Below are 14,817 nucleotides of genomic sequence, written 5' to 3'. Positions count from 1 at the left end.
TTACATAGATCACACATTTAACATAATGCTCAATGCAATATTTAAAAACTACTTTATTTGGTTGTAATGTATAGAAGTCGGACTTGGAACTGATTTTAATAACACGTGTTGCCAACAGACAAACATGCCAAATGGTGATAGTAGCATGGCTGGTTTTATTTCTTGCTTGAAATGTGGATAGTATGTTAAAATTGATTAGATAGTTTTTATTTCCATCGAACAATTAAAAACATATCTTATTAATAATGATGGATAATTTTGAGCCTTCATGACGTTAAGAATTGTGAATGACTTTAAAATTTTAAATTCTTATTAGTATATAAGATACTTGCTATACTTGCTTGTTAACGCCTTCTTTCAATTCTTAGATAATATCATTTCTCCCACAAAAGCTGGCCACACCACTCACCAGAGTCAATATGGCCCAGTCCTTCTTCATCATAAATTTTTTTCCAATATATTTGTTAAGACGCTAGTTGTTTTCAATTGACGTCCGTCACCGTGAAAAATATAACTGATATTGAGAAAGAAGCGGACCTGTAGACTTAGCATAAAATAACATCGATTAATTATATATTTATTACTTTTGTCTTTGACGTGTTTCTCTCAAGATAATATCAACAATACTCAGACATTAGTTTAAATGGAAACTTTAAATATAAAATGATGATAAATTACCGATGTCCTCTGGTCAGTTTTTATTCATTAAAGGCAAGAAAAATTTTTTATGCTTCGCTTTAGGTTAAAAATGTAGTCATATGTTGTACCTTGATTATTTGAATTTAGTAGACGATGTTTAAATATTTTACTATTTTTTTAAACAAAGTGGTTGTTTTTCCTTGCATAATGTTAAGTACATAGACACGTGATTTCTTCTTTAAGCTGACAGGCAATATAGTAATTTGAAAAGGGTAGACAATGGAGTCGTGCTTTTTTAATGGAAAACAAAGTGTAAAACAATGATACTATCTTATCGTTTTAATTAATAATTATTTGATGAAAATTTGTACATACAGTTTTTATTTTCATATATGGATTAATTACAATGTATGTTTCTCTTTCATCCAATATAAGTTAGCTCTGTTGATAAATATTGATCTTTTGAGGACTAAACTTATACAATAGAAATAATGCCAATAATAAAATTTTAAAAGTTATGTGGTTCTAATTATATGTACAAGTATACGACTCGTAATTATTCCTACCTTATAACTTCCTGCTTTATTTCTTTATTTGGAACCAATCATGTATTAACTTGGCATCTACACTGTAGTTAAAAAAGGGCAATAGAATATTTAACAGTTATCTGATTGAAATGTACGAAAGCCGGATAGGCTCATTTTTGACAAGACAAAAAAAATATTTAACTCGTTATAACGAGATAATTATCTCGTAATAACGAGTTAGTATCTCGTTATAACGAGTTAGTATCTCGTTATAACGAGATAATTATCCCGTTATAACGAGTTAGTTATCTCGTTATAACGAGTTAGTTATCTCGTTATAACGAGTTAGTTATCTCGTTATAACGAGATAATTATCTCGTTATAACGAGTTAGTTATCTCGTTATAACGAGTTAGTTATCTCGTTATAACGAGAAAATTATCTCGTTATAACGAGTTAGTTATCTCGTTATAACGAGTTAGTATCTCGTTATAACGAGTTAGTTATCTCGTTATAACGAGATAATTATCTCGTTATAACGAGTTAGTTATCTCGTTATAACGAGATAATTATCTCGTTATAACGAGATAAAAATTGATCTAGAATTGATATATCTAAGTAAAGAATAGACCATTATTTATAGGAAATATACAGAAGCAAGTCGATCAAATTTGTTTGAAGTGTGTTTGATAAAGATTTTATGGAACAGCATACTAGTTTTTTTGTGTTATGCCTTTGATTAGTATTGTTTATTGGAAAGACCGAAGACAAATATACGGAAACTTGTGACCCCCTCATGTTGTTGTGTTATACCTTAAAATTGCAAAATAGAATTAGTGTCATCTTCAAATGGAATGTATAAAACATCAAAATTTTGTCAGCTTGTACAAGGAGATCAGAAAAAAATGATATACTCTGGCTGATTTAACTGCCCTGTTCAAGCTTTCTTGAATTTGTTAAAATTATAATAATGTTTGCATAATATTTGTCGCAATAAAAAATGCATAGAAATAATCCCATTTTTTTTAAATATTCCGAGTAAATCATGTGGATATGAAACCATTTGTTAGGCTTTAACGATCATATTTTGATAATTCCTTGCCTGTTAAAAAGGAATACCAGTTCAATTTTATCGTCTTAGAGTGGCAAAATCAAAATTCAATGTCTGACAAAAAACTAAATTCACGTTGTTTTTATCATCAACCCCTCCTTCCCCGCAATAATAAATATGATGAATATCAAGAACTAACACTGTACTTATCACTTAATAATTTATATATTTCTTCTGTTTATTAAAAGAAAGAAACATTTTAATTTACCAATTTGGCATGGAATTATAAATTACAATATGTAATTTTTGCGTTATTATCAATGTGGTAGAATTAAAAAAAACTTTTGGAGCTCTTTATTCTACGGAAGCCACAATAAAAGGTGAAGGTCAGCATTAGTAAAAACAGTTGACATGTGATCCTTTTTGGGTATAGAATGAAAGTTTAATATCTAAAGTTTACAAAAAGAGAAGCATTACTTAAGGTGTATTTCAAGCATAAATTTTGCCAAGAAATGTGTATTGTATGTTGAGACAGGATTTTTGATATTTTCACTCGTGCTTCGCACTCATGAAAATATAAAAAAAATTCCTGTCCCACTCGTGAAATAAATTCCATATCAACTATAAAACATTGAATATCCTCTATTTATTTATAAAAATTATATGCTTGTAAAGTATACATAATAAATATTGTGATGAGGAAAATAATTAACGACATTGCTTCAATGTTGTATTAATAATATAAATGTACATATGTAGTATTAGGCCTATTCATTGATCAATCCTAAGTAAAAAGATTATAAAAGTGAACTGGCTTTGTAAACTCTGTAAACTTTTGTTTTGTTTTGTAAACTCTGGTTTGACGTTCTGACACTATGTGGTAAACATATAGGATCCGCCAAATAGACGTGAATCTCAAATAGGTCTCCGTGAATCTCTACAACTTGGACCCCTCCTCCCCCCCCCCCCCCCCGCAAAAAATATAAACAGTGAATCATGACAGAATATTAGATAAAATGTCAATATCAGCAGATCAGATTTAACGTCTTATTACTTAAAAGGATGTAATATCATTTTTGCTTCACCATTCCTCATTATCGTGGACAATATGCATAAGCTAAGTCACAAAGTTCAAAGGGGGGGGGGGGTAAACCAAGTAAAATATTTGACAAGTAAAAAGAAAAAAAATAGATTTGATATTCCAACTACGAGTATTCGCCATTATTTTCGGGAGATATTTACTCAGGTAAAAAAAATATGGAGGAAGGGGCACAAAATTACTCTTGACCGCCCCCTTTTCAAAAGTGGTGTTGTGGACATGAGCCCCTCTATTACTACGCCTATGATCTAACTGCTGATGTCTCACCATCCCCCGTCTTCAAAACATTTCTGAATCTCAGAAGTAACATATGTATAACACTGTAATCTATATATTATATGTTGCATAAACGATATGTTGCACTTATATTGTCTCTGATATTTAATTTTAGCGGTATAGAAATTGATATATGAAAGTGTATAAGTCGTCCAAAACATATCGAAATAGTGTCTTTCATCAGAAATAGTTGTCATAAATAAATTGCCAAAGTTTGAAGCAAGTATGTTTGGCAATATTATTTTAAGAAAAATATCGCGTCCTAATGCAACAATTTGAGGAGGAATTCACGAAAATGTGTAAATGTGTTCGCCTTAGAGTTGCTATGATTATTGACAGCGAGATAGTTCAAGATTAAATCATAAGTAAACCCCAGAGCAAATTAAATTTTCAACCATTTATCAATTGTTCAAGTTAAATTTGACTGATCAATAATTACTTGCTAAAAATTCAATGGCATTTAAAACTGCAGCCATTTTTATTCCTATATTGCTATAAAGTCTCAAAATAACAAGAAAACTGTCTCGTTATAACGACATAACTAACTCGTTATAACGAGATAATTATCTCGTTATAACGAGATAATTATCTCGTCATAACGAGATAACTAACTCGTTATAACGAGATAACTAACTCGTTATAACGAGATACTAACTCGTTATAACGAGATAATTATCTCGTTATAACGAGATACTAACTCGTTATAACGAGATAACTAACTCGTTATAACGAGATAACTAACTCGTTATAACGAGATACTAACTCGTTATAACGCGATAATTATCTCGTTATAACGAGATACTAACTGGTTGTAACGAGATAACTATCTCGTTATAACGAGTTAATTATTTTTTTATCTTGTCAAAAATGAGCCTATCCGGCTTTCGTAGAAATGCGTAAATGTCTGGTTATACTAACTCGTTATAACGAGATAACTAACTCGTTATAACGAGATACTAACTCGTTATAACGCGATAATTATCTCGTTATAACGAGATACTAACTCGTTATAACGAGATAACTAACTCGTTATAACGAGATAACTAACTCGTTATAACGAGATACTAACTCGTTATAACGAGATAACTATCTCGTTATAACGAGTTAATTATTTTTTTATCTTGTCAAAAATGAGCCTATCCGGCTTTCGTAGAAATGCGTAAATGTCTTATTAGAATTTTTTTGGACATATGCTGCAAATACAAGACGTGAATAATGGTGATACCGTTAGGACTGGTTTTAATTGTTCTATTCCACGGAACTAATGGTAAGAGAATTGATAACACATCTATCATAAGTCCAAGTTTTTCATACAGCTCATGTCAAAGAAATGGACAATGATTTTGTTCATACATGCATGTTTTCTATCATGAACGTGGTTTGTGGAGTTGACTTCTTTTTTCCCCTTGAAAATCTCAAGTTTGATACATGACTGTTTATAAACATTTTAAAATAACTGATTCATCGCACAAAAAAAGAATACGTCGAATATTTGTGTAGTTTCAATTTCGCAAATTGAAAATGAAAGACAAACTTTTATGTACACTTACATATGTTATTAAATTCAAACGTTTACTTCTTTGTGTTTGCTAAATTTCAGGCTACCACAACGACCCTGAACCCTGTACATCAGCCAATACGTCTGTGATAGTAATCAATGAAGAAGTCTCCTGTGTAAGACCTCATATAATCTCCAATATCTCCAGTGTTTGGATTCGACCCCAGCTCCCAGATGGACGACCACTTGTACCTTCTGACGAATGTACCTGTGAACTTTCATGTCCCTTGTTACTAAACGGTTAGTTTCATTTTTAATTGTAAAAAAATGATGTTATTTTTCAAAAACAATTAAATCTTAATCTAATTTGATTTTTAGACACACTACCAACGAATGGGACAGAGAGGATAAGGATGCATTCCTGTTTTGGAAGTTGGTCCTTGGGGATCAGGAGATGTAACGGGTTCTTCGTGTTCTATTTGGATTCTACGACTTATTTGTATTCGGTGTTGGGTGAAACGACATGTCTAGGTAAAACAAAATGTTTTTGACTTCTTTTTCACCTTTAAGGACAATGGATACTCAAAATAATATGTCTTTGAATTTTAAAACAGCTTGTACAGGCTTTATTCTTGCTAAGAGCATCAGATTATTCTAATGATTTCCTAATACAAAGTATCAAAACAATGTTCCGGTATATCATAAATCATGGAATACAGGAATATTTAGAAAATCTATAAGGTCATTTTTGGGAGAATTTAATATTTTTCCCAATGTTTTTGCGTTGAATTTCAATGTATTTACAAATATGAAAACAAATTTTTGGGAGAATACAAAAAAAAAAATGGAAAATTGTCATAGTTCTAAAATCTAATCAACGTACTGATAATGTGAGGCTATACGCATACATATTTACTTAATAACTCTTTATTAAAATCACAATTTAATAACCAAAAAGAATAAAACTGATTGCAAAAGCAGATTTTGGCTTTGATAAATAAATAAGCTCTTTTGTAAAACAAGGACCGGTCTGACAGGTAGAAATTCATTGCATAAAAAGTATTAAAACTCATGGTGGTATTAAATTTTGAAACTGAGTTATTCATTACAACTGTACGAATATTTGAAATTATTACAGTGTGTTTAGTAAAGGATGTATTTTTTGAAATTTAACTTTGTCGAAAATTATCTATAATATTTACCAAAGATGTTAAATTGTCATTGAGATTAATAATTTTCATGTTAACTTGAAAATTACTACCCTAACCCTCCTATTTGATCAGTCAGAGATTATGAAGCAATGATTGCTAGACATCATGAACATATTTGAAATTACAATTACATGTAGAACCGTGCATTTCCAAGTCTATGTCTAAATACATGAATGGAGCGGATATTTTCCTTATCCCAAACATCTGCATATGGGTGTTTGAGCAAACATGAGAAATATTGAACAGATGATTTATTATTTTCTATATAAATTATAAATGTCATCTTTCGTTTCTGAGCTATTGCAATTTTTTGAGCTACTTTGGATTTTCTTTCATTCAAAAGCAATAACAAAGAGTAGCGTACGTTTTGATTGAAAATTACCGATCTCCCCTTATAATGAGAGAATGCTTACCAGTTTTGGAAATTAATTTGTCACCAATTTATATGTATATCCGTTTCAAAACATTCGAACCTTTGCAACTTTCATTTGTAGTTGTCATTGATCCGTTTGTCGTAATCTTTATCCAAGGTTATTTCCCACTTACCACAAGTACGATATAAATAATTTGGGAATATTCGAGCCATAACTTTAAGGTCACCTGAGTCACTCAGGTGACATATTGCTATCTGTTTTCGTCTGTTCTCATGCTTCATTCGTCGTGCATTAACATTTGAACATTTTTAGTTTGTTCTCTGGAACCACTGAACCAATTTCAGTTAATAAATTTGGCATATGGCATCTATGGATAAAGGGGAACAAAAGAATTGTGAATTTCATGGTTCCTGTCCTCCTTGGGCCGGAGGGATTGGGCTTAAACCATGCAAAGAGCCAGGTACATTAGTAGTGCAATTCGGCCCTTCTTTGAAAATTAAAAATAATCATAAAGAAATGACTTGAGAATGTACACTTTATAAATATATTAACAATTCTTATCTATCTTTTATAGTTTAGTTGCAATAACTCTCTGAAGATGGAATGTATTTTATTGCATTTAACCGCTTTGAGCACTATGACGTCATTATTGCCGTCAATTTTGAATTATATTTAAAAAAAAAAACAACTTTTATGTACCATTGTATTTTATATGTAAAAGATGATAAACTTTTTACGTACATTGCATTGTTTATTTACTTCAAAGAAAATATTGCACAAAAAGAACGTTTTAATTAATTGAAAGAATTTATGACCTCCATAGTGTCAATTCATCTGAATATCATATCTGCAGTCAAAATTGCTTGCTTAGTGCAGTCCAGTTTTCTCCACAATTTTTTCCACCGGAACGTTAAATAAAAGATAGACAATGCAAAAAGATCATTGAAATTTAATTTCATTAACAAACAAGAACATTAAAATATAACTTTCTTTAGCATTAATTTTGACCTATTTGCACTTAGGTTCAAATTATAATAAATACCAAAAAATCGCCCTTTTCGAGATTAAAAACAACAACTGAAAACAATATTAAATTATTCATGCAAAATAGAACAATGGACAGCCAAAAAATGGAAAGGAATTATATAATCAGGATTTAATGACATTACTAACAACTCAGGCACGAAGTATCGGGGGGGGGGGGGGGGGATCCCCTTTTTTTTAAACATTACCTTTTACTATTGAGAATGTTCACTGAAAGGCTATTAGCCCCCCCCCCCCCCTCCCCCACTGTTTGTTGCAGCTTAGTCAAAATCGGAGTTATGTGGTAATGTATGAAAAAATAATGATTGTGGAAGAAGTTGAGAAGTCGTCCCCCACCAGATAGGATTTTCGAGTTTGATTCTGCCCCCCCCCCCTTTTTTTTTTAAATTTAAATCGATACTATATGTCTGCAACTTAAGAAATATCTAGTAAAGATCATTAAAGATCATTGACGTACGATGACCTTTCAAATTGTTCTTTGAATCTGGACCACTGACGAAGGTGTCAACTAACGAAGAATAAATTAAAACCATCTTCCTAACTTCATCAGTGATTTTCAACAATGAAAAAAATTAACTAATCTGACTTTGATATATAATAAATAAAAACACTAATCTGACTTTTGTATTTTGCTTTTCATAACAAATAAAAACACCATTGTCCAAAGACTTTTTTAACAACCCTTGTATACAGCATTATTGACACGAATGGCACACCTTCTGGTCCAATCGACCTTCTTGGGCCTTTCCGACAAGCAGAGGGCCCGAGATGACGCAATTGATTGTATTTCTTCAAATTACGTATATTTGAATGTCAAACTTAGTTACATATTCATCATAATTGTAATTGTTTGTGTACAGAAAAAAGGTAATGGCATTTTAAATTAATTAACATGAATATGAAGTTTTAGGAAAAACAAATGAATTTTCAATTAAGAGCCAAAGAAAAAAAAAGATACAGTCTTTTGGTCACAAATGATGTTGAAGTTATAAATTGTCAACAAGTCTATATTCGTTGATGCTATTAACAAAAAATCTTTTTAGAATAAATTAGATCTACTATGCAACACGAGTCCATCTTTTATACATTGACCTCGAATGAAGATGGAACATTAAAGTTTATACCAATACTCCTCAACATTAATACACGCATCAACCAGGTTCATGTTGAATTTATTCCTCTCGTGGTTTCGGATTTAGAAACTGACTGTTGATCATTTGGGGACGAACAACACCAAAGTATAATGTGAGATCTGAGTATTTTAGTGACGTAGGATTGTTTTTGAAAGTGTGTGTAGGGGAGGGGGGGGGCAGCCTGAGAATTTTTTCTTCAACCTACCCGAAAGAAACTTGACGAGCAAAAAAAAAATGTACACACTCGAAAATGCTATTTCGTGGAGGGGGGGGGTAACTTCTTTCAGTACCAAATTTTTTATTTAACGTTACTGAAACAAAAAGATGGGGGACACTTCAATGAACATTTGCTATGGTAAAAATTATGTCTGGAAAAAACTTTGGGGGGGGGGGCAGAAAATACAATGAGAACTGAGGGTACAACCTAGAGACGTTAGGTTTTTGCCTTAAAATCCACATAAGATGTCTTTATAAAAAATCATCAACTACAATAACATTTCAATTATACCCTTTTACAACACACTTTCTAGATTTAGACGTTATAATATTATGTATACATTGTACATGTAAGTATGTTTTGCTTGTTCTTGAATGTCGTTGCCTGGAATAAAAACGATTTCAAGTAAAAAAGGTGGTCGCGAATTTTGAACAACTGAATTATTAAATTAATTCTTTTTATCATTTAAATTCTCTACAAAGTAAGCATGCATCCTAATGTTATTCATTTTCTCAGAATATTATTGAAACACCAAGCTAATTCCATTCTCCTCATGTCAAGATCTGTAAAGCAGACGACTGATAGTATCAGAATTTTACAAAATTCACTGTGGCCGCAGCCCACGACCAGAACAAGACCTGAATAAATCAACCCCTTTTATGTTAAAGTATTTCTGGTTAAAATATTTTAGTGGTCGATGCTTGCAGCCACATCGAATTTTCCCAAAAACCGAGTGAAAGTGAAGAAAATTGCTTGTTTTCCGGATACGGCATAGGTTTGGATACTACATAACAGCACACGAAGCAAACTCCATACAGTGTCAATTCTCCGGGACTACTTTCCCTACGAATAATGTGAATATGGAGTTGTAGCGTAACGTAATACTGAGCTGTCTGGAACTTGCACACGAAGCTTGGATCCGCCCAAATAATTACATATACGAAGACTTTGGTTCATAAACTTTATAAATATACATGGATAGTTGGGATACACAAACAAATTTTTTTATGTATTTTGCAGGGCCTGCTGACATTAGCTAACGTACCTGGCTCTTGATGTAATCTTTAAAAATCTTCTTTACTCCGTGACATCAAGCAGTAAAACTGGGTCTATTGATTATAAAGTGAAAAAGCACTATTCCTTTGAAATCAAAATGCATTAATACTTTGAAAATCTTCTCCTCCTCCTCTCGTGGGCAACTAAGAGACAGAGTACAAAGCAGGGGTATTTTTCAAGATTTTTGAAATTCTGAAATGGGTCTTTTTTATGCGGGGCAGGGCTTTATTGTTCTTGTAATGAAATTTGTACTCTATTGACAGAAGATATTCCCCTTTGTTGTTTTCCTATGATAATTAATCGCTGTATATAATGTAACTGACAGGTGAATTAAATGAAAGAATTGGACAAGAATTTTTAATGTGTGATACAAAACTTATTTTCATACTTTTCAATGGTCAGGTGTACTTGTAAATAATAGAAAAATAAAAATGAGTGAAAAATACTTTATCTTTATAAATGAAATGTTCTTTGAAGACAAAGAGAGGCTAGGTATATTGTTTTGTTTAAGTCTGTATGGTGATACTGACAAATGGGAGTGCATTAGCACTGGCAAGTACAGTAAATAGATCTGCTTAATATGACTTCTTCCTGAGTACTAGACTATTTTGTTGATCCCTAATCATTTTATTTCTATTGCGTTTGGGCAATATATCTTAATCTATCAGTTTTTGTTCTATTTTATACTTCGAGGGATCCTTTACAGTATTCCATTATACTCAGGTGACCGTTAAGGCTCTCGGGCCTCTTGTTGAAATGTTCTCACACTGAATCAGCAGGTGCTTATAACCAAGTATTTGTCAAAACCCTATCTCTTAGCTATTAATATATTGTAAGGATCAAGGTCCTACATGCTAGGGATATTTAGCAACGGTAAGAGTTTTTTGTGTAAATAAATACATTTAATTTTTTTTTCACACGAAATAGAGCAAGACCATGGGATAAAGGCACCTCATGATAATATGAGCTACAAAATAAAATAAAAACAAACAATAAGCCATGTGTGCACTTTTATGACTATTACATGTATTATCTATGAAAATAATTAAATACATGATTGTACATTTATGACAATTACCTCTTAAAGGTAGAAAAGTGAGAATGTGTGCATGTCATATAGTAAGACTCCAAGACCCCATCTCCCAAAAATGACTTTCTCGCTATTTTGCTCAAAAGGAAAGGGATGGCAAATATACAGTGACTTGTTCCCTCAATAAATCTTACATGGAATATATAGAGAATTTCTTTAAGCCATAGTAGAAATAATGGAGACTGGTTTATACAGAAGTTCTATATCCTCTATACATTTAATCATATCAGCAAGTTTTACTTTATATGCTTTATTTGTATGTTAATGTAACATTACTTTAATCCTTAAAATAAAAATTAAATCATATGAAGTAAAAATGATTTTTGTTCACTGAATTAACGATAAATAACAAAGATTGCAAAACAATGTTATTTTAATGTTGATTAATTAACAAAACATTCTTTAAAACGTTCGTATATCAAAAGTCATATATCCTTGCTCACCTAACAATGTGATGCATGTTTAAAACAACTACATATTATTGAAAGTATTTCATCGAACGCTATGAACCGTCACGGTAGAGAGCTCGCTCCGTGATAGGAAGGTCGTGTGTTCGAATCACGGCCGCGACTGACCTAAGTCGATAAAAAAAAAAATACGTAGAAACTGTTCCTTCGCCAAGCGCTCGGCACTTTGTGAAAGTTGCGGGTCTTTCGGATGAGACCTTAAAAACCGAGGCCCCGTGACTGTTAAGAACCCTCACTTGACAATGGCCCTGAGTGCCAAGTAAAGGTCTAAAATTTGAAGCCCTTCACAGGTATATTGTGACTTCTCTATATGAGTGAAAAATTCAGGACGTAAAACAACAACATTCAATAAATCAATTAATAGAACGTTATGAATATGAATGTTTTTATTATAAATGCATGTAACAATTCACATCTGATACTCTTATGGATGTACAGTACAAATCAATGAGATGTTCAGGATTTCTTCCCTCATTTTTAAGGGAATATCCAATATGCTAACCTCTAAGTTAATTCATTCGAAAGGTCATAATCCTTTCAAACTGAGAGGACTTAAATATTCTATCTGAGTTCAGTATCTTTGTAACTCACTCTTTTTTTTATAAATCAGTACAAAATAAATATTACCACTCATCATCTTTCAAATTTTTCAGATAAACTATTATCTTTCAAAATATTTCAAATATAACTCATTATCTTTCAAAATTCACAGAATTCAGAAATATTCAAAATATTAGTTTTGGTTAAATGAAATTTTCTTTTTTGTCCCTGGAGTTTAAAAGTAAAGAAAAGCTAGTATAGTAACAAAGAATGCGATAAAAAGGCCTAGACTATTCAAATCAAGATGAATTTGCTTCTATGTGACTTGGATCTTTCGCTCACTTCCTCTGCTTATAAAGTTACCATGTGAATGTATGTTTATCTTTGATAAATGTATGCCTTAATGAAATTTTACTATGTCAATTATGGTGTTCATGTACATGTATTACTAGTAATTTAAAATTTACAGTGTAGCAATAATTTGCATAATTTACCACCTATAAAAGCAAATACATGTATATAAACTTTTTAAAAATTTTGGTAAACACTTGATTTTTTACCGACGCCCAGTAATTACGCACAATTTAAAGTGAAACTTCAAAGCGAATTTTTACATCATTGCATTTTTACAATATTTTACTGCAATATTTTAGTTTATATATCTCTATAGCTCCGTATCAAGGATCATGCAAGAAATCAGGAGATCTTGATGCCACAGGTGAGTTTTGGGTCAGACTTGTACATAAGCTCACAAAACATGTTGTAATAAAATGATATAGACGTATTTATTAAGCTCAAAACATATGTATTCAATCAAAAACATTTATTCCTGTAGTTTTGAAACATTACAAACAATCTTCATTTGAGTAATTATAGCAAAGTCACAAAATAAATTTATTCTTTCATCGACAAACCAAACATATTTATGTTTGTTTAAATACAAGGTACTGTTTGCAATGTAAATATCGGGGGGGGGGGGGGGGAAATTGGTTCAACAAATAATTCTGAGTGTGAAAGTAGAGTACAGTGTATATTCATTAAAAACGAAGACACCCTAAATGTGTGTCCCGAGGTGGGGAGTTTTAACGAGGAAACAGAGGATAAGACATCAATGGAGGCGGTCTTTAAATGTCAATTCGCACCAATTCCTGGAAACGTTGTGTACGACGTCCAGTGGTATATTGACGGAACGCTCCTCGATAACGCCAAATTCACCGGGGTCAGTTACAGTAACATTAATGATACAGCCCTACGGACAAGGCATTGGGTGAAGAACTTCACTATGAGTTTTCAGGTACAAATAATCGAAAAAATGCATGTAGCTTGTATGTGTTATCATGTGCTCTCAATATGTAATACTGATGAAAAATAAAAAAAAAAAGATTAATGAATATTATTTGCAGTTATCCTGCGCTGTAAAAGCTAACAATGTAACGACTGGAATACAGGGAGATTTTACTGAAAGTTATCCATATTTTGCGGGCATTAAGGTAGAGTAGCAATTAATCGTGTTGCATTTACTGTAATAATTCACTAGAAATATTATGCATATATGTTGAAAAACAATTGATTTACATAAAAATGTTCAATTTTACAGTCAAATCAGCTCCAGTATTTAGTATATGAGGGGGAGACAATTCAGATAAGTCTGGAGGCTACAGTGCCATTCAGTTGCCCATCTACTCTCAGTGACGCAATGAAAGCCTCCCATTGTAGGTTCCAGTTCTATATCTGGACCCCAGGGGAGGGGCAGTGTGTGAATGGTCTGATTAGCAATGGAGTGGCCTTCAAGGATAACCCTTGTGGAATTTCATTTGGTTATAAAGACAAAACGGCATCTATCAGTGTCACTGGTTATATTGACGGAATGGTCAATTTCAGGGAGAGAAAATCTACCTTGAGAATTGGTTCCACCAGAAATCCAATGGATTCCTCTGGAATATGGAATGGAGTAAAGATTCCGGATATTACAGTTGGTTTTATTTATCTTTTCTTTACATATTTTCTGTATCTTTACTTTTTTACAGAATTCGCATTTCCCACTTTGCGCTTCCACTGTTACTGTCCACTACTTTTTGAGTACCTTTTATTGCATAAGTTCTCCACATTTCACCTCAATTCTCATTTGGTTACAAGGATCATGTTACAGTATTTTTTTTTTTTGATTGATTTGCTTTAAAGCTCAGTCAGATTTCCCGGCCGGTGGCCTTAGACCGGTGGTAATCGGTGGTGTGAGCGATGCCCCAACATCGGTCCTTAACACATCTGTCACAGCAACAGGCACCGTAGGGAGGCCGTGCATACCCTATGGCGAGTGACTCCAGAGCGAAAAAATTTTGACCGGCTTGGCACCGATTACAGACCCGAACATCGGACAGTCTTCACCGATCATCCTACAATGCTCGGCCGGTGACCGGAGGGTTAATCGGATAGCGTACGGTTATTGCCGGCCATCTTACAGACATTGTAGGATGTCCGGGTGATGGTCGACCGAAGTAACTTGAACTTCCGTGGACGATGCCGATTCTTTCGGACAAGTAGTATAAAATGACCACCCTTCCTAGCATGGCCATTCAACCACAATGGCTTTGGCTCC

At 32.6% G+C, this 14,817-nt stretch overlaps 1 protein-coding gene and 1 long non-coding RNA gene across 2 annotated transcripts; both read left to right on the top strand.

Moving 5' to 3' along the window:
• Nucleotides 1–4,804: 4,804 nt before the first annotated feature.
• LOC133172578 (uncharacterized) lies at nucleotides 4,805–5,534 on the top strand. The gene is made up of 3 exons (XR_009718950.1): nucleotides 4,805–4,858; nucleotides 5,192–5,389; nucleotides 5,468–5,534. It is a non-coding gene; the product is annotated as an uncharacterized LOC133172578 (long non-coding RNA).
• A 7,798-nt stretch (nucleotides 5,535–13,332) lies between these two features.
• Nucleotides 13,333–14,539, top strand: LOC133204938 (uncharacterized). Its single transcript, XM_061340681.1, has 4 exons — nucleotides 13,333–13,515; nucleotides 13,625–13,711; nucleotides 13,819–14,197; nucleotides 14,403–14,539. The coding sequence occupies exons 1-4, from the start codon at nucleotides 13,333–13,335 to the stop codon at nucleotides 14,537–14,539; spliced, it is 786 nt and encodes a 261-aa protein (XP_061196665.1).
• Nucleotides 14,540–14,817: the final 278 nt, after the last annotated feature.

This window comes from Saccostrea echinata, unplaced genomic scaffold (genome assembly GCF_033153115.1).
Source record: "Saccostrea echinata isolate AGI-Se365-2 ecotype Australia unplaced genomic scaffold, CSIRO_AGI_Sech_v1 ptg000054l, whole genome shotgun sequence".
NCBI lineage: Eukaryota > Metazoa > Mollusca > Bivalvia > Ostreida > Ostreidae > Saccostrea > Saccostrea echinata.
This window is presented reverse-complemented; position numbering and strand designations above follow the sequence as displayed.

Excerpts from the sequence above, each read along its gene's own strand:
- LOC133204938 (XM_061340681.1), top strand. The coding sequence starts at position 13,333 with ATGGAGGCGGTCTTTAAATGTCAATTCGCACCAATTCCTGGAAACGTT. Across the intron at positions 13,712-13,818 it reads CATATTTTGCGGGCATTAAG|TCAAATCAGCTCCAGTATTT; the intron begins GTAGAGTAGCAA and ends TCAATTTTACAG. Across the intron at positions 14,198-14,402 it reads GATTCCGGATATTACAGTTG|CTCAGTCAGATTTCCCGGCC; the intron begins GTTTTATTTATC and ends TTTGCTTTAAAG.